Source organism: Kwoniella newhampshirensis, chromosome 5 (genome assembly GCF_039105145.1).
Source record: "Kwoniella newhampshirensis strain CBS 13917 chromosome 5, whole genome shotgun sequence".
In the NCBI taxonomy this organism is placed as follows: domain Eukaryota; kingdom Fungi; phylum Basidiomycota; class Tremellomycetes; order Tremellales; family Cryptococcaceae; genus Kwoniella; species Kwoniella newhampshirensis.
Genome location: NC_089959.1, coordinates 1,091,284 through 1,112,444, shown reverse-complemented (window position 1 = coordinate 1,112,444; position 21,161 = coordinate 1,091,284). Strand labels below are relative to the sequence as shown.

The window sequence follows — 21,161 nt, the reverse complement described above, 5'->3', positions numbered from 1 at the left end:
TGAGAGAGAAGACGTAGCAACGGTGGTGGTGATGACTGTGTGTCAGTGTGTATGTGTGTGAGAGAGAGAGTAAACAGATCGACGACGAGAACAGAACTGCACAATCAACATTGCATGGCATGCAACATGGTGAAGAGTGAAAAGTGAAATCTGTCATGTCTCTGTGTCTCTTCTCTTCTCTGTCGCCGCCAAGGGAAAGAAAGGGAAAGAGATGTGACCCTGTGAACAAACGCCTTTCCCTTCCCGTTTCACATTTTACGAGTCCCGACGACTCACGCGTGGTTGACATACCCTACGAGGTAAAAAAGTCCCCTCAGCTCTTCGAGACAAGTTGCCGTTAGTACCGACACTAATCACCCTCGAGCAGGTACAGTACGAGTACGATCCCCGGGAACATTTGCATTTGCAAGCTTGCACTACTACGACGACGACTTCACCCATTCGTCGACCAAGCACAAATACGGCTACGGCTACCACTACCACTACCAATACCGCTGAACCCCCAAACCCGGTAACTTTTCAATGTCACGGTCTTGGAAGGCTTTACGGCAATCAAAATAGGTTTGTCCATTAGCTTCACTTTCGTATTCACTGCTATACCACAAATCCTGTTCAGATCTCCTGATCTCTCTTGTGTCTCGGCTGATAACCCTAGGGCAAGCATACGTCTTTGCGCCAAAACGATAATCGCTGCATACACATTCTCACACGTCGTGTACATAAACCACAGAGACCCAAAACGTCCATACCAACATCAACAACGTCACTAAAACCCATCTACTCCTGACAGAAATAACACATGAAAACGATAGATCATCGATCTGCTTGAGACAAGATATCTCTAGACATGACACCCCCACTAACTCCACAGGCTGAAGTCCGCTGGTACATCCAACGCGTAGTTGCTGCCTCCCAATCCTCCCTCTTCGTCCATGAGGAAACTGAAAATGTCGAACCCGTTTCCGTTGCCCTCCCCTTCGCCATTCGCTGCACTACCTGGCATAGCAGTGCTCGCCCCGAGATCGTTCAACATCGAATGGACTCCACCGCCCATACCCGTACCCCCACCAGGTCCTCCGTGGGAGTCTCCATTTGTTGTCGACGTGGTTGTGGCATTAAACATGGAATGGGAACTGTCCCCATTGAAGACAGGTGGATTGCCTCCGCCAGTCGCACCAGGACTGGTGCTCGCTGCCATCCCCATCTGAGTCGCAATGCCAAAAGTGCCCATCAAGGTGTTTGGATCTGTGAAACCAAAGCTCGACGAACCGTGACCACCCCCGAACCCATGTCCGTGGCTGTGACCGGTTGACGTACTCGAAGGAGTATGGAAAACACCTGGAGGGAAACCTTGCGGCGCGGGCTCAAAGCTGCCCACTCCATTCTCCCCATTGGTCGGCTCCTTCTTGGCTTTCGGGCCTTTGTTGCTGGTGTATTCCGATGCCTTGTTGTGCGATGCCATAGGATTCCGGAACAGATTGTCCAAAAGTGACAGCTCGTATGGGAGCGTAACTGCGGGCAGAGGAGCGGGGAACGCTTCGTTAGGTAAAGGCTCCTCTCTGGAGGAAGATACCGGGACTCCGCGAAGCATTCGACCTGGAGAGGCAGAAGCGGAATTTGTCGTTTCGGGAGGGTCGAGTTTAGACAGCTGGTCGAATATAGCGTGCGAGAGATTTCGCATAGTTTCATGGCACGCGGATGCAGAAGGTACTCGAGCTTGACCGATAATCAGCTAGCGGCTCAATTGTACGACTTGTTATCACTTACGAGCAAGGTACTCCAGCACAGCCAAACATGAATCGATGTCCATCATCGCATCATCGATAGAGGGTACATCTCTTCCTCCTCCCATGCTGTACAGGTTGAAGTAGGCATAAAGGAAAGATAGACCAGCCATGAAAGAGAAGTGGCTCTGCGCACGACACTGTCAGCACTATGCTGGGCGACCCCCAATGGCTCTCGTATCATCGTACTTACCGTCATCCACAGCCAGCTGATTCTGTCGTTCAACTGCATCCTCCTGTATATCCTGATGATATACCCGGAACTAGACAATACCGTCGAGAGGGCCCTCCTACCTGGCCTGGGACATCCAGGTGAAGGTCTGAATAACAGTAAACACGAATCTGTTCTCGATTGTTAGTTTTACCATTCGCTCAATCAAGGCCGCAGCCTGCACTCACTGTGGAAGGAGATTGAATACCCTTCTGATGACACCGTCCCCCTTGGCTCTGGTGAAGTCGTCAACCATTCTTTCAAGCGCCTGAAACAATCTTCTGCCCATTCGTCGCTCGGTGTCCGTCCAGTACTGCCATGAACCCCGTAAGTGTTGAACAAGATTTCGGACTGGAGTTGGCGAAGTTTGATGGTGTGAAGGAAGACGGCTTTGTATGAACAAGTCTCGCCCGACAATGGTCCGTAGTGCCCAGGGTGGATATCAACATCGTGAAGAGGAGAAGGAAGCTGTGGAATAGAGTCAGTAATTCACTCTGAAGATCGTTGGGAGGACAGCCTGTTGCGCTCACCGGAACATTGATGAACCCGTCTGGGATGCTCGGCGGTCTGCCAAGCGACTGCGATAGTAACCGGTCCATTTTGTATGTGCACCAGAATAATCTCCTTCTCATGTCCAGTTCCAGCGCGTCGAGCTGGTCCACCTGAACATTGTGCTCGTTGTGATATCCTAGATCAACACATGTACGGGTGGCCAGACCGACAAGGAACCAGATGGAGCCTTTATCTGGGTTGAGGAGGGAATACCATACAAGGAGCAGAATCGCTTGCAGACCGACTATGAAATTCATCAGCGCCGGTGACGGAGACACGACAGGGTACGAGTGCAAAACGCACCATAGCTCTGTTCCTCGAATACAGCGTCCAAGTGTTTCATCGCTTCAGCGTGGAAGGCTTCCGAGCATGCGCGTAGTTCATTTGGGGGGTCTACGAAACGTGAGGAAGCCATCGTGCTCAAAGCTACACAATCGGTTAGCCACAGGTACGGAATAGTGAACGGGTTTCATCCATCGACTCACCAAGAACCATCATCACAACGAACACATCGGCTTCCTCCACGTCCGTTCCTTCTCTCATTTTCATGAGTTGTTTACCCAACGACGGGATATGAATGATAGGTCCTGTCACTCCGACGAAATCGACAAACGCCGCTACGAGTCGCTCCACAGCGGGCTGAGGTGGCAAAGGAGGAATGGCAAAAGTTCTTCTTTTGCTCTTCCCGCCGCTGGAGACCGAGGGGGAGGTTGACGTGGCTAAAGGCGAAGCGTTCAGTGTTGAGCGACGAGTAGGAGCAGAATTAGCGGGAATAGGGATCGCGTTCGCTGAACGTGGTGTGAGGATGTTGTCGGGAGATGTGTGATTGCCTTCTCCTCCAGTATCCATCATCTGGCCGACCGGGGAGTCCAGACCGTGAGTAGATCCTCTATCGCTACCAGATGCATTGGATCCAGCTGGATTTAACGCCGAGCCCGAGTTGGCTGCGTGACCCGTCCTCAAAGCAGCATCGTGTACCATGCGGGTTAACGACGTCGCATGTAGACTAGCAGTCTGTCCCAGAGGTCGGGAGAGACTGCTCCCGACTGTAGGCGAATGAGGTGAATCAAGTCCGATAGAACCTCCGGTCGCGAAGGGATAATCTGAATGGCGTCGCTGGTGATGATGTGCAGATTGGTGTCCCCCTGCTATTACTGAGATTGGAGGACCAGGTGAATCATAAGGTGAACGCAGAGGTGTCTCATCACCGAGAAGAGCTGGATCGATAGGGAAGTCGGAGCGGAAAGAGGAGACTGCGTCAGAAGCGTTTGCCGCAATCCGTTGTTTGGCGAGGCCGATGGGATCCGAGGATGTGAGGGCGGCTACTTGTGCCCGCAAGGAAGTGACTTCCTGTTCAAGCGAGTGCAGATAGCTGTGTGGAAAAGGATCAGCAAAAGTTCACATGATCTGGTTGAGAACCAGACAGTCTCAACTCACTTTCTAGATATGTTGGTCTTGCTTATCGCATCGAAACCGATACATTCCACATTTGCCCTCTCGCAAGCACTACAAGCTGGTAATTTCCCGTCACACTTTTGTTTCCTCGATCTACATCTCGTACATGATGAGATCGCACGAGCGACCTTGTATTGCGGTTGGTTGCCATCGGCAGTGGCGAGAGGCGGCGTAGGAAGCGGATTATTTCCCTTGGACGAGGAGGACTTCTGTCGGGGGAGTGGGGGAGCCTGGAACGGTCTGGGTGAAGTGACAGAGTACGGTGCGTAGGATGCATCGGATGCACGCCGTTCGGGTGGGAATTTCATCTTTGTATGGTACGCGCGAGCGTCCGAGCACGGGTCGGTGTCGACCAAGCGAAGACGCAGACAGAGGTGAAGAGGAGAAGGGCGAAGTGAGAGATAAGGGTGTTGTTTGTCTGGATAGACGGATATGAGCGATTGATAAGCCCGTGGCTGCCAAGGAGCCTTGCAGTTGAGCGATTTTTAGTGAATGAACAGCTTGAAGATGAGTGAAGCTGGCCAAGTTTTGATGCGGGGTTGACGAAGTAAGATGTCAAAGAGTCAAGAGTGAGTGATGGGTAGACATGTATAAAGATAGACCAAGGAAGGACTTGGTAGTGTATTCCCATGTGGGGCAATCCAATCCAAATCTACCGCAACTGTCACTGTCACTCACTCTCTCTCTCTTCTCACATTGAAACCATCCCTGTATTATCGCTGTTTCCGAAAACCCGGCGTCAAGAAGGCAATTTAGCCGCTGGTGCGTGCGCGCCTAATCGTGTCACCTGTACTCTCCTCCCATCTCCCATCTGGTTAATCTGTCATAGGTGCTAATGTCATTTCACCATCTCTTGTCTTGTACCGTTGTGAAGGCATCGCAAACGAGAACAACGGAATGAGCTCACCGTCACCGCAACCCGACTCGGGCGCAGCTTCTGGATCACCGTCCGAGTTCTTGAAGAACATCGTGGGGAAAAGAGTCAAGGTCAGAATAGGCAGCGGTGTCGACTATCATGGTGAGCGAGGGTTCTGCGCTTCATTCTCGGAAAGGGATAGTGGGGTGGACACGGGGAGCTGGTGCATCGCCATACGAAGCATGGAGGAGAGAATCCGCCGGACTACCGGGCATTGTCGTGATGGCTCGAAGCTTTCTCTGCATTTGCGCCATGTGATCGACTGTATTCTCCGTTTCCGATCCACCTTGGCAGCTCGCGGCCCTCGCGGGATCAACCTCTACACATTGTACGGATACTGATCGATTTCTCTTCGGTTGTCACAGGTCTTCTCACGTGTCTCGATGGGTACATGAACGTCGCGCTCGAAGAGACTGAGGAATGGGCTGGAGGGAGAAAAACAGCAGAATATGGAGATTGTTTCCTGAGAGGTAACAATGGTGAGTCATTCTCTTGATCTATGTACTGGCCTATCTTCTGGGGAATCACTGCGGCTCTGGATCACTGCTAATGTGCTCTTCATCCGTCAGTGCTCTACATATCGGCTTTAGAAGATTTGTGAGCCTTCGGAGGACGAAGGGGTTCGAGGGTTAGGAGTCGATGGAGTTGAAGAGTTTGGTTTAGCAGTCCGGGATACCCATAACGACACGCATGAACGTTATTGTTGCATTGTATTCGCTCCAGCACGTTCTAAACAACATCATGCTGAGAGCTGGAAGTCGTTGGAGCGATGTCCAACGCTCCGAGCAAATCCCTAGGCAAGAAGCGACGACCCAGAAAAAGCTGGACCGAGCTTCCCCTTACCACCACAAGTCCCGGTAACTGTGCGTATATAGCATATAATCGAAAACATTTCCATGAACGTGAAAGTCGTCGATGACTGCGTTATCGATCGCTTCTTGAGCCGAGTCAAGAAAAGTCAACCAAAGACACCCCTTGCCGAAAGGAAGAGTGGAGGAAGGGCGCCACTCGAGACGACCCTCGATGAAATCCATGTCTTTTGACTTGTCTCACTTAAGGTTGTTGTTTCCTCGTCCTCTTCACATTGCAAACAGCATTGATTGTGTGATCGACAAAGGTCAATTACCATCTATCCTCTCCAACAACTTGGACTACAACTCAATGAGATAACAGACCATCTCTTCCCCTTCCTTTCCGTTGCGACCCCGATCAGACTTGGTCCGTCTAGACCAGGACTGAAAATACATCGGATCCACCTGTCCGTCCAAAATGTCCACTCCATCCTCCTCCACAGGGGCGGCTCAAGCCAACAACGCTCCCGCCACCAGCGTCTCGGTATCGCTCGCATCCCTCTCCCCGGCAAATCTCTCGCAGCTCCAACTCAAATTCCCTCAACTGCTCACGGAGGCCGAGAGACAATTACCGGAGGACAGACGGAGTGAACTGTTCAGGTTGAAGATGATGAGCTTTATGCGGAACTCGCAGAAAGCTCAACAACAAAGGAATCAACAACAGCAACAGCAACCTCAACAGGGTGGACAGGGACAGCAGATGCAAGGCGGTCCAGGTCCTCAGGCTCACAATGGTGGTAGTGCTCTCAACGGGATACAAGGAGGACAAGGACAAGTCAGACAAGCGACAGCGAGTCCGATGATGGGAATGCCACCGCAACAACAACAACAGCAGCAGCAGCAGCAAGGTCAAGTTGGGATGGGGCAGAATGGCCAACAGGGACAGCAACAGCAGCAAATGAACCCACAAAATCAGGTGAGTTTGCCAGTACCGCTCATCACTACTTCTGTGGTTTCAAGTCAGATCCGCTTCTCTTGTTCCGGGCTCATCTACTCTTGATGCATCGGGCTGACATTGAACAAAAGGTGTACCAGGACCAGATGCGACTCCAACAACAACAACAGCAACAACAGCATCTTGCGTCCATGCTAGAGAAGACGCAACGACTGCAACAACAAGCTGTCCAGCATCAGCAGCAGCAGCAGCAGCAGCAGGGTCAAACTCCACTTCAACAACAGCAACAACAAATTCAGCTTCAGCTTCAACAACAGCAACAGCAACAGCAACCTCAGTCAATGATTCCTCCCCTTCAACATCCTACGCCCGGGTCAATCGCTGCTGCTTCACCGCAGACGCACGTTCTGTCATCTCCGCAGACGGTGAGACAGTCGCCGAGTAACAGCAATCATAGAGCTCCCACGATGTCTACGAATGGCATCAAGACGCTTGTGGACAATTTTCCCAAGTTGTGGGAGCTGAAGCGACTAGGCAAACTTGGACCCGATCAGGAGAAACTGGTAGGTCTTATACTAGGAAGGGAGGCTAGATTCACTGCTGATCGTAAGGAAACTGTTTTCAGTTTGATCAATTCATCAACAGCCCGGAAGGTCGGAATCAGTTGCAGGCATTCCAAGCTCACCAAGCCCGAACACTGGTCGAGAATGGGTTGTCAAATCCTGTTGCCCTCCCTCATGGTGCTCAACAGCAACAGCAGGCCCCCAACATGAACGGGATGCAGCTCCCTCTTGCAGCCCAGCAGCAATTGAACGCCCTGCAGCAGCAGCAGCAACAAGGCTTCCTCCAAGGGCAACATTCCGCATTGCAGCAGCAACTGCAACAGCAATTCCCGCAAGTTCCCATCGTGGCAAACTCCCCGCATCTCGGCATCCCACAAGCACAGCAGATGCAAAATCCACAGCTCAATCAGCAGCAACTGCATCAGCTTCAGCTTCAGCGACTCGCTGCAGCACAAGCTCAAGCGCAGGCTCAGGCCTTACAGGCAGCTCAAGCGCAGGCGCAAGCTCAAGGACGACTTCCACAACACGCTCAGGTCTCGAACGTGCCGAACGTCAACCTGACTCAAGCTCAACTTCTCGCCCGAGCTCAAAGTCAGTCACAAATGCTCCAACAGGCGGGTAGCCCGATGGCCGGTCAACATCTACAGGACCTCCAACAGCAGGTGCAAGTACAGGCACAGGCACAAGCTCAGCAAGCTCAGCAACAACAGCAGCAGCAACAACAGAATTTTGGTTCACCTAGAGCACCACAAGCACCGCAGGTGACACTGCAACAGATGCAAATGAATCTACAGAATGCCACCAGCAGGATGGGTCCCGAAAAGGCAGCAAATCTGAGAAACGTGTTATTGCGACTTGCCAACATGTCGGAGGAACAGAGAGAAACGGCATTCCGATCCGTGAGTATCGGCTTCGTACCGCTGCCTTCGCCATGACTGATACCTGTCTTCGCAGACTCCTCAATACAGGCCGCTTTGGAACCAAGCGAACGGGATCACACATGTGGCAGCGCAACAGATGGCTGCTCAAGCTCAAGCTCAGGCCCAAGCTGCGCAGGCTCAGCTGCAATCTCAGGTGCAAGCGCAAGGTCGAACTAATATAGGGCCCGGCGCTCCTCCGGGCGTTTCCAGTCCTCATCTGGGAATGCAACAACCTGGCACGCCGAACATGCAGCAACAAGGGCGGGCCGGATCGTCGACTGGCGTTGGAACATCCAGTTTCCCGGCCACGAACAACGTACCCAACCTACACATACCACCCAATAAACAACGGAATCTGAGCCAAAGTAGTCAGGGTGCTGAGGCGTCACCTCAAATGCGACCGCCAATGCCTCAACAACTGCAAGCTCAATCTCAGGTGCCACAATTGCAAGGTCAGAATCTGCAGCAAGCTCAGGCGATCCAGCGGATGATCAACTCGGGTATTCCTGTCAACCAAGCAGTTCAGAACGTCGCTGCTGCTCGACAGCAACAACTAGCCGCCGCCGCGGGTGCTGCCGTTGCCAACGCTGCGGGAATAAATGGGGTACCATTCCCGCCCCAAGGAGGACAACCGCCTCCAGGACAGCATCCTGTCGTGCCGAATCAGATACATGCTGCGAATATCACACCTAGTATGTTGATCGCTCAATTCTCGCAACATGACATGGCGCGTCCACCAGTCCGTATGGATCAGGTTCGACAACCTTCCGATGTCGTCGTGCCGCAACTGGACAAATCCGCTTCCCTGCTTGCCAGAGCGCGATGGGACCCCACACCTGAATCAGACGCTGCTTTACGCGAAAAGCTTAACTCATTCCAACCGCCGTCCAAACACGCTGGAAGGGGAACGATGGGTATCATGAACCGTGTGATGGGCGAGGTCGTGTTAGAGAGGATGCCCGAGGGTTTAAGGGTCATCATGGACGAGGCCGAGGGCGATTTATTGGGAGACGATAAAGAGGAAGGCAGTGGTATGCCAGGACAAAAGAAGAGGAAAGTGCAAGAATTAGCAGAAGGGATTGATAAGGCTTTGGTGGTGGACAGAGACGTGGAGACTGTGAGTTTGGCAGAGAAGTGCTATATAGTGTATGGCTGGGGGCGATACAGAGAACGAAGACTGACGCGTGTCCTTCACGAATGATCAGCTCATGCTTCAGCTGGCAGACGAGCACTGCGATCTTGTCTCACAAATCAGCTGTTCGTTGGCAGCTCATCGGAAAAGTAATACTATCGATAGGAAGGACGTCCAGTTAGCATATGGTGAGTTGTCCTGGCTTGCGTCATCGACCTGTCGTAAAGCAATCGGATGACTCCTTTTGCGGGCACGTACTGATCAGCCTGCCTGCCTGTTTTTGTTAGAAACCATTTTCGGTCGTACCATTCCTGGGTTCTCCTCCGATCTCATTCGATTGGATCAAGCTCGTTCTTCCCGAGTTAAACCTATGAATTCTCAACGAGCCGCCAAGCTGAGATTGGTCAGTGAAGCCAAGATAGCTTGGAGGAAAGAGAAAGAAATGAAGAGGAAGAGAGAGGAAGAAGGACCAGAAGAAGTGGATGTAGGTGTCAGTGGTGAAGGCCAAGTGGATGGAGTGGTGGTGGTCAATGGTGATATTGAGGAAAAGAATGGAGCGAATGGGGAGATCATGAAAACCTCGCCGTCTGCAACGACTACAGCGACGTTGCCTTTGGCCGACGGGGCGTTGTCGAGGATGGCGACGAATGGGTTGACACCGGCTTCGTCAACAGCGGTATTGGCGTGAACGGGAGATGACGAAGTGCGACTAGGGGGATGGGCGGTTTAGTGGCGAAGTACCACAAAGGCGAGGTAGCATAATCAATTCGCTTTTCCATTTGTCATTTTCCATTCGCTCAATGTTGTAGCCTCATTTGAGTAATGTGTACATTGATGAGATAACACAATCCTCGTCGAGCGACAGCAGCTTCTCTCGCTGACTCCTGCTTACTTGAGTTCAAGCACAAAACGCGTTTAGCCCTCATTGTTCCTCATCAAGGGAACTGGCCAATTCATCGTCCCGTCCAACAATCTCTGTTTGTATCAATTCCAATTTTTCATGAGATGAATGCCCGAGTTCTATGCACAAAGAAACAACTAGACATTGTATTGTTCCGTCCTTTAATCCCTCTTCACTCTACTCAACGCACTGATTACACCTGCACTTGCTTTCCGACCTGAACTTCCTGAACCGGAACCCGAGCCCGAGCCCGACGAGCCTGAGTTCGGACTGATCCACAACAGACCCGCTTCTTCCTCCTCTTGTCCCCTAGCTAGTCACCTGCCATCCCCTCCGCCACCGGGCCCACTTCCTGATCCACCACCATTGCCACCCACTCCACCACCTGCTCCGGATCCACTTCCAGCGTTCTTATCGGCGCTTCCTCTTCTGATAGGTCCTGTTCTACTTCCTCTTTCGTCTATTGGTATAGGTGTATTGGCCCCCGAAGAGGAATTTTGATTGTCCGCTTTGGCGAAAAAGAAATCGGTTACAGAACCACTGTTCGGAGTTTGTCAGCTCAACATGCAGGCCGAATTTGCAAGGGTCGATCAGACTCACCTGAACGTTCGTGGACTCTTGTTCTTCCCATTCTCACTCTCCCCGTCTCCACCTCCATAATCATCGCCTCCACCTCTTGTCATCTCCAACGAATTTCCACCTCTTGGAGTCCCTCCACCACTCTCTCCACCGTTATACACGCTCGCTTTTCTTGACGCAGCGGCTTTCTTCGCGTGATGCCTTCTCGCCGTTACGCTATTGGAGAACAACGGTAACAAATATCTCTCATCCAGAGCAGTGAACCATTGTCCATCTCTGAAGATCATTCCCGGTTTCGGTAACACCCCTTCTTCACCAGCAGAAGCCTCGCCAGCTTGTGCTTCGTACTCTCCCGGAGAATACTGTCCTCCCGAAGGTCCAGCTTGTGGTAATGGCTCGCCGTCATCCGAATCATCGGAATTCGTCGAGAATCCAGATCTTGATGCACCTCCAAATGCTGAAGCTCGCGAAACTTGTCTTGATCGTCCGCCCAAGTTCATCGATGAGATGTATGGCGAACCGTTAGGCGAGTCGAGATCGATCCCATCAGGGTCATCGCCGTACATCATTCCTCTACCGTTCTGTCCAGCATATCGTCGACTGCCTGGACCCATCTGTAGAGCGAGGTTGCCATGATGTGTTGTCCAGCCTTCTTCATCGTCCGAACTCGCATCTTCGTCTTCGACCCCGACTCGGATACCGAGAACTTCGAGCATTCGTGCGGTAGTTCCTCCGAAGACGATGACAGTGAGCACGACGACAACGAGGATGGTGGTTCGAAGGGCATCGGCATTGTCGCCCGTGATTCCGGCAGCAAGCGCTACACCAACCGCTCCTCGCAGACCAGCCCAGAAGAGCATCATCTGGTACGAATGTGGCAATTCCTCGTGTCGTTGACCTCGAGTGTGGTAGATCCAGTTGATGAGCTCCGAAAGTGGGAAGACAGCAGCATATCTCGACGCCATAACTGCGATCTGCGGGGCTGTACTTTAGTGACATTCTCTCGTTCTATCAAGGAATTTGACTTACGGCCGACACAAGAATGAACAAAGGCTTAAAGACTTGTACATCTTGAGTAAACAGGTTTAGACCAAGATAGATGAAGATGAAGTTCTCCGACAACTGAGCAAGTACCGCAAACATGTATTTCGTCGTCCGTTGTGTTCGTTTAGACATGGTATGGAAGGCATAGTGCTTGAGAGTGATACCGCAAAACAACAGGGAGACGATACCTGCATAGTTGATTTTATAAGCACGACGAACCCGATCACCCGATCAAATGATATACTGCTTCTTTGACTCACCGCTCATGGCGATACCGTTGGAGAAGAAGTAACTGGTATAAGCTACGAGAGCGACGATACAACTCTCGATATGAGGGTAGGTCGCTAGATGAGAGTGCTTGAGGCCTAGGGAACAACAGAGGCCAAATGCGACTCCGAGAGCCATCGAAACGAGGAAGGAGAACAGGAAGATTCCAACACCGTGGAAGAGGGAGGAAAGGTAGATGTCCTCGCCGTGGAATTGTGAGAGGGTCCTGATGGACGATACCGATTGGAGATCAGCTCGAGTCAAGCTCCTTGGTTCCCGGTTCTCACATCCGTATTTCTCGACTAAAGATAGGGATAGGGAAGGTACTCACTCGTACATGACGATACTGACCGCGTCGTTCAAAATACTCTCTCCGAAAATGATAGAGTACAACTTTGGGTCAACTTTGGCCGTATTGAAGATGGCGAGGATAGTGACGGGATCAGTCGCAGACAGAGTCGAGCCAAAAATCAGGCACTCGAGAAGAGTAAACTTGAGGCCTTCGAGACCGAGGAAGGACCAGATGTATACTAGGACTCTGTGGAGGTGTCTGTCAGCTTGTGGTTTCGTGATGCGTGATTGGCACCGCAGAGGCGAGAAGTGTGAGTGGTGGACCAGAAGTGGAAAGATGGTGTTTAAGTTCCGATGAGAGGGAAGTCAACCAACCCTATTCCGACAGCTGTGATGAAAGTCCCCATGAATGCGAATGTCAAGATGACTGCAAAGTTCCTGAAAAAGTTTTCCTACACCGATGAGTGATCGTCAGTCTTGATGAAATTCTCGTCGCATCGGCTTGGAAGTGGAAATACCTGTTTGAGCTCATAGCCTGAGTTGAGGATAATAGGTGGTAGCAGAGCGTTGAAGAAGAAAGTATGTTTGAAAGACTAAGGTGACACGTAAGTCAGTTGAAGAACATGTCAAGACCACAAGGCTCAAATGTTGAGCATTAGCAGCAGTGGGCGGTGTCACAGATCTTCTGAAGAGATATGATTTGTCCATGAAGTGGTATGGTCATGCGCTCACCAGCATCTCTCTGATCATATGTCCCGGACTTAATCTGATTATCAGACCCACGACCATCCCCGCAAAGATCGAGACGACCGTCTCGTGAACTGCTCTGATCCGCTTGATCTGGAGGTAATACGACGTGATCAGAGCTCCTATGAGGAGTAAACAGAGGATACATAAACCCCATCTAGTAGGAAGATCAGCTATGTTCGAATTCTGAGCAACGAGAGGTAGTGGTGGAATAGCGAGAGCAGGAGCGGGACAGGCCAGAAGTCTATCAAGGGAGAAGAATGAGAACGTGAGACATACGAGGCGTAGAACTCTTCATCGGCAGGATTGATGACTTCGCCTGTTGACGGCGGACTTCCGACAGTCGACATGGTGATCTCAAAGACTCGCTCCTGCGCTGCGTGATGGTCGGGAGTTGTTGGGTATCTCGACGTATAATTATGTCCGCCTCAACTGTACTTTGATTCTCGAGATCCAAGACCGATGCGTTGATGTTCCGTCGCGATAAAGTGAGAGTAGATGATTGAGTGACTGTATCGGTAAAGGCCAGGAAGCTGTGCGAACCAACGAATACGATCCCCGGGAAGGTGGACTGCTGACACGTCTATGATAACGTCCTATGTCGTTGATCTACAGCGCTTGTCTCGCGTCAGATGATTGGAAGCCTTCTGAGGTGAGGCCGTGGTACATGGAAGGGAAATCCCGAGATGAGAGAGCGAGAATGCGAAGACAACAGACACGTTAGCAGCGAAGAGCGTTCCGGTAAAGAGGCGCTGACCTCCGCCTTTGAGATCTTGACCTTTCGTTCTCGTGGCAGCTTAGGGAGTAGTTCACGCTGATGTCGGGGTGAGGTATCATTCTTTTAAGTGATGATGCATGACAAGGCTCCCTATCTTTGAAGGTATATGGCCCGCAACGAGGTCAAAGAGCTCCGAAGAAGTCAACACACGACGGTATACATGCCTGAACTTGAAATACACAATGACAACGGATTCGTATCCTTCATGAGATTTCCTTCTCCCCTTGTTCGACCTGTGCTCGATATCTCCTGACTCTGCTTACACTTGTAAATCATCTTGATGCGCCGCTGACAGTCCACCTTCCATTGGGGTAGCTATTGCTCCACGCGAGCTTTCAGTTCCTCCACCTCAGCCTTCAATCTCTCCAGCTCAAAGTTAGAAGACGCCGCTCTATCTTCAGCTTCTCGCCATGAAGTCTCAAACCGTAATGATCGGGATTCCTCCTCCGATAATCGTACTAACGCGTGTCCATGTTCAGTCTGCGCGGGGGAAACGACGTGGGCAGATCAGCATTAAAATCCACATAGGGAAGGATGTGACCCTGCTCACCCTCCAGTTTTGCGTCTCTACCGCTTGCTTTGTTAGCTCGTCTGCCGCTCTTGCGAGTTTCTCCGTCAGCTCAGAGATGTGCTGAGCCGCTCGCTTGAGCAACGTCCCCTTGCCTTGCTTCTCCATACCGCCAGGAATGAGCTGGGCGATCTCGTTGATACCGTCGTTGATGTTTTCTCTTCTTCTTCTCTCAACCTCTTTCTGCGCAATCAAGCCAAGTCAGCTAAACGCACTTGGAAAACAGACGCCATATCAGTCTGATAGGGACGAGACAGCCAGGAATGAAGGAAAGGCCAGACCAACCGACGCACATGACTGTCCTTCTTGATCCTCGCGTATTCTTGAGGCTCGATCGGTCGACCTTCACCGTCCAGAGCAAGTTCCTCCCCCAACCTCTTTCTTTTTCTCTGTCCCAGCGCCCCCAGTATACTTCCGTTTTCGTTTCCGGTGATTGCGCTCTCCAAACCTTGACCTGAATGAAGGCCCAGCGTTTCCTCTCCTTCCAGCCCTGTCAAGCCTTGATCGTCACCGATTGAAAGGTCACCATGGTGATGATCGTGTTCATAGCCATTCTTGTCCTCTCTTTCGTCATCCCTTTCCATACTCCCTCTTTCATTCCTCCTGTCTGCAGCTAACAGTTCACCAAAGCTCTCTCCTTCACCCAGGATGGAATGATTGCTCCTTCCGAAATCCAACAGGTTCTCAGCATCCTCCCGGCCGAGGACTTGCTGAGCAAACTCGTTCAAAGGATTTGCGCCGACAGCGGATGAGCTTGATGATTCGCCAGGTCCAAGGCCGGTACCCGACAGACTGTTGAGCGTAGGAGCTGAATGAAGTGTCGGGTCGAGATTGTCAAACGGGTTGGGAGACGTCTGCGTGGGTGATTGATGAGAAGTAGATGCTTGAGGTGTCGCGACGGACATGACAGTGGTGCTGTGACGGGTAGTGATCGGAGTTGACCGGTGCAAGTTGAGAGTTCAAGCTGAGTATGATGGGTCGTATCTGTTGTCGGATGGGATGAATGCGGGGGGGGGGAAGGGGGGGGTGGTCGTCTGGAGTGGAGAAGGGAGGGGGAGAAACAAGTCATGTGATGTCTCAAAACGGGCTTTTATATCCTAGATCATGGCAATGTTGACACAACCGGGGGAGTAGGACATTATTTTGACTTCCTATTTTGTCACATTTTATCCCGTTCTAGCTCTTCGTGAACCACGTGACTCCGTTTCAGACGCGTCACGTCCCATTCCCAGCCATTGATCCAGTCAACCTTCTTCATTACATTTACCAAAAATCCATCGATCTAATCGCTCTTTCCTCCTAGCAAAACCCTACGGACCTTACATAAAAGCGATCTCGGATCGAAAGGATGAGCAACTGTATGTCTGGCTATCCTTTGGTCTTCCAGTAGCCGACTCACACTCGTCGACGATGCTGACGCAATTCTTAGACGACGGTCAAAATCCTTATTACGGAGGAGCTGGAGGTGGTGGAGGTTTCGTTGCGGGTGGTTCACCTTATGGAAGCCAAGATTCACCAGGCGGCGGGAAGAAGGTCAGCTATGCTCCATGAACCTCTACGGGCGATGAGCTGATGAGCTTGTGGTCCACAGGGAGGTAAAGGAGGAAATCAGACTATTCGACCAGTGACCATCAAGCAGGTCCTGAGTGCAGAGCAGGTGCACCCGGATGCGGATTTCACAATTGATGGTGTGGACGTTGCACAAGTGAGCAGCTACCCCGGCACTAGTTCTAGAACAGACGAATAAGCTGACAGTCAGTATGACACCAGATCCTCCTCGTTGGATCTGTCCGCAATTCCTCTGCTTCAGCTACCAACGTTTCATATGAAATCGGCGATGGAACCGGCTACATTGATGTTCGACTTTGGCTCGATTCAGCCGACGATGAGGCGGGCAAGGCCAAGGGCGTCGAGTGAGTTCATGTCGAGACCTAGCTTTGAAGCGTCCGGAACTCATTCGCGTCTTCCGGACCCACAGACAAGATCACTATGTCGGAATCATGGGGTCTATCAAGATGTTCGGTGGGAAACGACATGTCTCTGCTACTCACATCCGACCGATATCAGATCACAACGAGGTGTATCATCACATGTTGAAGTCATTGTATGTCAGCTTGACACTACGTGGTGGAAGCGTCGGTGCGGTGAGCGTCTTTCTCTGGCTGGATCGTAAACTCTCCAATCACATCCGTCTGTACAGCCTGCTGATCCTGGATATGGCTTGGTGACACAGGGTGGCGGCGGTGCAGCACCAGGAGCGGTTCAGAATGACTACAACGCTGGCGTCCAATCAGCCGGAGGCATGGAGTCAACCTACGCCAGTTTACCTCCGCTTCAGAGAAAGATCATGGAGTATGTTTCCACGGATGAGACAGAGGATGGTATGCACGTGTCACTGGTCTCGAGACAGGTTGGCAATGCGAAGAGCGAGGACGTCATGTGAGTGGTCCCCTACATAACACCTTGCAGCCTGTGAAAATCGTGCTGAACAATGAGCTTACGATACAGGGAGGCTATTGAGTATCTCATGTCCGAGGGTATGCTCTTTTCAACGATTGATGATCTTGTGAGTGATGATCTCCGGCGTCAACGATGAACATACGTTGACCAGTTGCTGTTCCATAGCACGTCAAAGCAGTGTAAGACGTTGAGACTCTGGGGGGTCTACCATGTAATTAATATGATAAGAGAGTGCTAGCATAAGTCCAATATACCATTCATGCAAATCGAGTACTATGTTCTGAGGCAGAAGACTTAGACAGCGGTCTTGCGAATGCAGAGCCTGTGTCCATGCTTGAAGTTCTCGTCTCCTCGTTACTCGCTGACTTGTATGTATGTATGCTTCGTTTCGTTATTGCAAGTCGACGAGGTGTAGTCAATTAGAGTTGATTTATCGAGTTTTGCGGTGCCACTCAGGGTCGAGGCCGGTCGCATGGACGTACCCGGTTTCAACTGGCAATCAATCACTTCATTGTACACAAACTACACAAGCCAACGACGTGTTCCATTGTCATTCTCTCTTCGTTACATTTCTTCGGTATACCCTAAGTATAGCCACTTGCCTCACGATCTGCCACGATGGATGAGGAGGCTTCTTTCGCCAACCTGCTCTCGTCGACCATCGCCCCAGCTCGTCCTTCATGGAACTCTGGGGGAACCAATCCTGAAGAACATGATCCATGGGCCAATCCATTCTCCGATGTCGGAGGTGGATCTTCCACTGCCAACTTCACCCATCCCATCACCGGCGCTCTTGGTCTGAACGATTCGTCCTCTTCCACATACCTGCCAACCTTCCCCACGACCGCGACGACCGCGTCAACAACTTCCACCTCGAGCACAACAGGTGGATTTGGCGATACGCCTGATTCACCGAGAGAGGAGACTACAACATCGCCTTATGTTCGACAGATCGAACGAGAACGTGTAGCTGAAGCGAGTACAAGGCTAGTACCTGATCCTCCATCAGTCATCGCTGCGAGAGAGCAAGGAGCAGGACAAGAAGGATTTGGGTATGCGAGCAGCGCATTTGGAACGCCCACCCTGAGGTCGGTTGCCGGTGGTGGGGAAGAAGACCCCTTCGCTACTGCAGCAGCAGCGGCGGCGGCGGCGGCGACAACAAATCCTTTTGCCCCAACAACTTCTGATCCGGCAAACATCCCATTTGCGGTACCACCAACTCCGACTCCGCTCTCGCCCCCTCCTTCACGATCAAAGTCGACGAAAACACAGTCGACAAATAGCGCACCAACCGCTCTTCCGTCACGCAGACTTCCCGCATCGCTTATCGATGAAGATCTCTTAGCAGAATCGGATCCAGAACAGTCACTCAAGAAGGCATTCAAGAAATCAACACCGGCACCCGCTTTGACGAGATCAGGTTCGGGGACAGCCAGTCCCTCGGGGAGTAGGAAGGCTTATGTGTTCACACCGGGGAAGAAGGGAGGTAACAAGAAGGAGGAAGTGAAACATAAGGCGGATGAGGAGAAGAAGGATGAAGGGAGAGAGAAGGCGGCAGAAATGGAAAATAAGGTTGCGGACGCGAAGGACGTGGCATCTGGGGAGAAGGAGGATGTGCAGGAGAAGAAGGAGAATAGTAAGGATGCGGAGAAGCCGGAAACGCTCAAGGAAGACGAGCAGAAAATGGACAATGCCATGGAAGGCACTTCAATTACGGAACCCCCGAAAGAGATGGAAGTAGAGCAGGACCCACCAGACGCCGTCGCGAAGGACGGGAAGGCTGAAGTCAAGGCGGATGTTCCCAGCGATGCTGAAGCTGGAGCTGGCGAGACAGTCGAGAACAAGACGACAGAGACCGTCACCAATGGTGACGAAGCCAAAGCGGTGGAGGCGACGATATCTCATCAGATTGACTCGGCAGACGGTCACGACGTCCCCACACCTACAGCAACCACTCCCACCGGACTACAGTCTCCCATTTCAGTTCCCCTCCCCAACTCATCCAATGCCACTCCAACGATCTCTCGCATACCATCCCCACTACCACTTGCCAAGCCTCAACCCGAGGAGCCGGGTTCGTCTTCGATCCTAGCGACTCCGTCTACTGATCGAGTATCTGTCTCCCCGCTCGAAGCGCCCACCGAGCCTGAGACAGATTACAGCTTCAAATCCCTCTCCATCGGAGGCTCTTCTACCAGTTTACCTCCTCCTCTACCGACAAAAGATAGCTGGAGCGGTAATGGAAATAAAGGGACGAATTCACCTCCTTCTTCAAGGTTTGGCGGGAAGGGCTGGGGCGTGCTTGAGGATGATCAGGACGGAGACGGCGGCCTATTCGGCAAAGGTGGACCTAGCATCAAATCTGATCCATGGGGAGGCGATGTCACTTCAAATGGACCCGGCGGCTGGGGTGAACCTGATTTAGCGTCGCTCCCTCCTAGTGCTGGACCTTCACGACATTTCGAATCCGACGGGGGAGACGAAGACGATAGCTCATTCGCATCTCCCGCCCCGTCGAATACCACTACGCGCTCGCCAACCAATGGCTTCGCACCACTATCGCCGAGCTCCGAAACGCCCACCACCCCTTCACGCCGGAACAAGCTGTCCTCCACTCCGCTGTTCCAGATCACCGTTAGTGATCCTCACCGTATGGGAGATGCCGTGCGAGGCTACACAGTGTACACTGTACGAACACGAACTACATCTCCCCACTATCGCAAAGGCGACTTCTCTGTGCTTCGACGATTCTCCGACTTCTTATGGCTGTATGACGTGCTCTCGCTGAACAACCCGGGAGTCATCGTCCCTCCGGTTCCTGACAAGCATGCGTTTGGTCGTTTCCAGGACCAGTTCATCGAGACTCGGCGTTCAGCTCTCGAAAGATGCATGGCCAAGATCATTTCTCATCCGGTATTACAACTCGATCCCGACCTTCGTATGTTCCTTGAGAGCGATTCGTTCGCTCTCGATGCAAAGAGCAGAAAGCAGGAAGCTGCTGCATTAGAAAAACAACAATTGCAACAGCAACAAGGCTTATTAGCCGGATGGACTGGAGGACCTAAGTTTGTAGAACAGGACGACTGGTTCGATTCAAGACGAGCCTTCCTCGACTCACTCGAATCACAACTGAAGTCGTTATCCAAGTCGATCGATCTCGCCTCAAAACATCGATTAGAGCTCTCACTCTCCATATCGGAATATTCAGAGACGATCTTGGCGCTTTCCGAATCCGACTTGGGGACTTCCCTCTCTTCAGCGTTGGCTCAATTGGCTTCACTCGCTGAAAAAGAGAAGGAAAATCAAGAAGAGTCTGCCAAAGCGGATGTGGTACAATTGCTCAATATGGCGGACGAATATGTGAGATTCATAGCGAGTGTGAGAGTCGCTTTCAGCGGAAGAGTCAAAGTGTGGGGTCAGTGGCAGAATCAGGAGAAAGAGGTAACTCGTTTGAGAATGATCAGGGAGAGGATGAGACAGCAAGGGAGGTTGGGGGAGAAAGTGCAAAGTAGCATGATCGAGATTGCCGATGTGAGTGTTTCTGTTCCCATTACACCTAACTATGATATATTCCCCATCTTTCAGCTCCCCGTCATCATGCTCTCGTGACCCGGAGATGCTTCAAGACTGTGTCTTTGTACAACGGGAAGTTGGCTGAAACATCACTTCTCTCTCAGGCCGAACGAAAAGCTCGCGAACTCGCCGGGGAATTCGACAGGCTCACCAAACTGGTCAAATTCGAATTCGTCAGATTCGAGCGTGAGCGTGTTGACGAGTTCAAGTCGACTCTGGAGAAATACCTAGATGGGTTGATGGGTAGGGAAAGAGCTTTGATAGAGAGCTGGGAGGGGTTCCATAGGGTTTTGGCGGGTGTCGTGGAGAAGAGTCAGGGGGTTGGTGGGAATGGGAACACTGGTTGAGGTCGAGGAGTCGTATAGTCGACGGCTGGCAATGAGGCGACGGCTGGCAATGACATGTCGGTCTTTCTTGGAAATCCCTCATTGATGCTGGCACAAACGAGTTGGGTGGTGTCCAGTATGGGCCTGGCAGAATGAGCCGGTGTAGCCATTGAGGGAAGAAGAGGTTTGCCGTCTTGTGGTCGACAGAGATCGGTGTTGGCGAGCATTGAGCAGGGTAATATAGATGAAAACCGATACGAGCAACATGCATACAGTACTCTGAGGCATACTTCTACAAATCCACATCGCATTCCCCGGTAGTCAGTCATACAATGCGATGCAATGCAG

At 51.7% G+C, this 21,161-nt stretch overlaps 7 protein-coding genes across 7 annotated transcripts; 4 read left to right on the top strand and 3 right to left on the bottom strand.

Moving 5' to 3' along the window:
• Positions 1-859: 859 nt before the first annotated feature.
• On the bottom strand, positions 860-4,310 carry IAR55_002970 (uncharacterized protein; the record flags this gene model as incomplete). Its single annotated transcript, XM_066946081.1, has 8 exons — positions 860-1,716; positions 1,768-1,912; positions 1,978-2,126; positions 2,184-2,463; positions 2,526-2,791; positions 2,851-2,973; positions 3,033-3,919; positions 3,985-4,310. The coding sequence occupies 8 exons, from the start codon at positions 4,308-4,310 to the stop codon at positions 860-862; spliced, it is 3,033 nt and encodes a 1,010-aa protein (XP_066803582.1).
• Positions 4,311-4,899: 589 nt separating this feature from the next.
• IAR55_002969 (U6 snRNA-associated Sm-like protein LSm6) lies at positions 4,900-5,519 on the top strand (the record flags this gene model as incomplete). The annotated part of the gene is made up of 3 exons (XM_066946080.1): positions 4,900-5,020; positions 5,284-5,397; positions 5,488-5,519. The coding sequence occupies 3 exons, from the start codon at positions 4,900-4,902 to the stop codon at positions 5,517-5,519; spliced, it is 267 nt and encodes an 88-aa protein (XP_066803581.1).
• Positions 5,520-6,187: 668 nt separating this feature from the next.
• Positions 6,188-9,967, top strand: IAR55_002968 (uncharacterized protein; the record flags this gene model as incomplete). Its single annotated transcript, XM_066946079.1, has 6 exons — positions 6,188-6,685; positions 6,805-7,227; positions 7,290-8,126; positions 8,182-9,264; positions 9,353-9,467; positions 9,567-9,967. 6 exons carry the CDS (start codon positions 6,188-6,190, stop codon positions 9,965-9,967), a joined length of 3,357 nt encoding a protein of 1,118 aa, XP_066803580.1.
• Positions 9,968-10,497: 530 nt separating this feature from the next.
• On the bottom strand, positions 10,498-13,458 carry IAR55_002967 (sodium/hydrogen exchanger 3; the record flags this gene model as incomplete). The annotated part of the gene is made up of 9 exons (XM_066946078.1): positions 10,498-10,720; positions 10,781-11,733; positions 11,789-11,991; positions 12,064-12,296; positions 12,402-12,608; positions 12,737-12,813; positions 12,880-12,954; positions 13,094-13,265; positions 13,388-13,458. The coding sequence occupies 9 exons, from the start codon at positions 13,456-13,458 to the stop codon at positions 10,498-10,500; spliced, it is 2,214 nt and encodes a 737-aa protein (XP_066803579.1).
• A 743-nt stretch (positions 13,459-14,201) lies between these two features.
• Positions 14,202-15,359, bottom strand: IAR55_002966 (uncharacterized protein; the record flags this gene model as incomplete). Its single annotated transcript, XM_066946077.1, has 3 exons — positions 14,202-14,366; positions 14,437-14,637; positions 14,748-15,359. 3 exons carry the CDS (start codon positions 15,357-15,359, stop codon positions 14,202-14,204), a joined length of 978 nt encoding a protein of 325 aa, XP_066803578.1.
• Positions 15,360-15,864: 505 nt separating this feature from the next.
• IAR55_002965 (uncharacterized protein) lies at positions 15,865-17,097 on the top strand (the record flags this gene model as incomplete). The annotated part of the gene is made up of 7 exons (XM_066946076.1): positions 15,865-15,987; positions 16,046-16,159; positions 16,225-16,367; positions 16,433-16,598; positions 16,688-16,893; positions 16,963-17,020; positions 17,080-17,097. The coding sequence occupies 7 exons, from the start codon at positions 15,865-15,867 to the stop codon at positions 17,095-17,097; spliced, it is 828 nt and encodes a 275-aa protein (XP_066803577.1).
• Positions 17,098-17,532: 435 nt separating this feature from the next.
• IAR55_002964 (uncharacterized protein) lies at positions 17,533-20,834 on the top strand (the record flags this gene model as incomplete). The annotated part of the gene is made up of 2 exons (XM_066946075.1): positions 17,533-20,445; positions 20,592-20,834. The coding sequence occupies 2 exons, from the start codon at positions 17,533-17,535 to the stop codon at positions 20,832-20,834; spliced, it is 3,156 nt and encodes a 1,051-aa protein (XP_066803576.1).
• Positions 20,835-21,161: the final 327 nt, after the last annotated feature.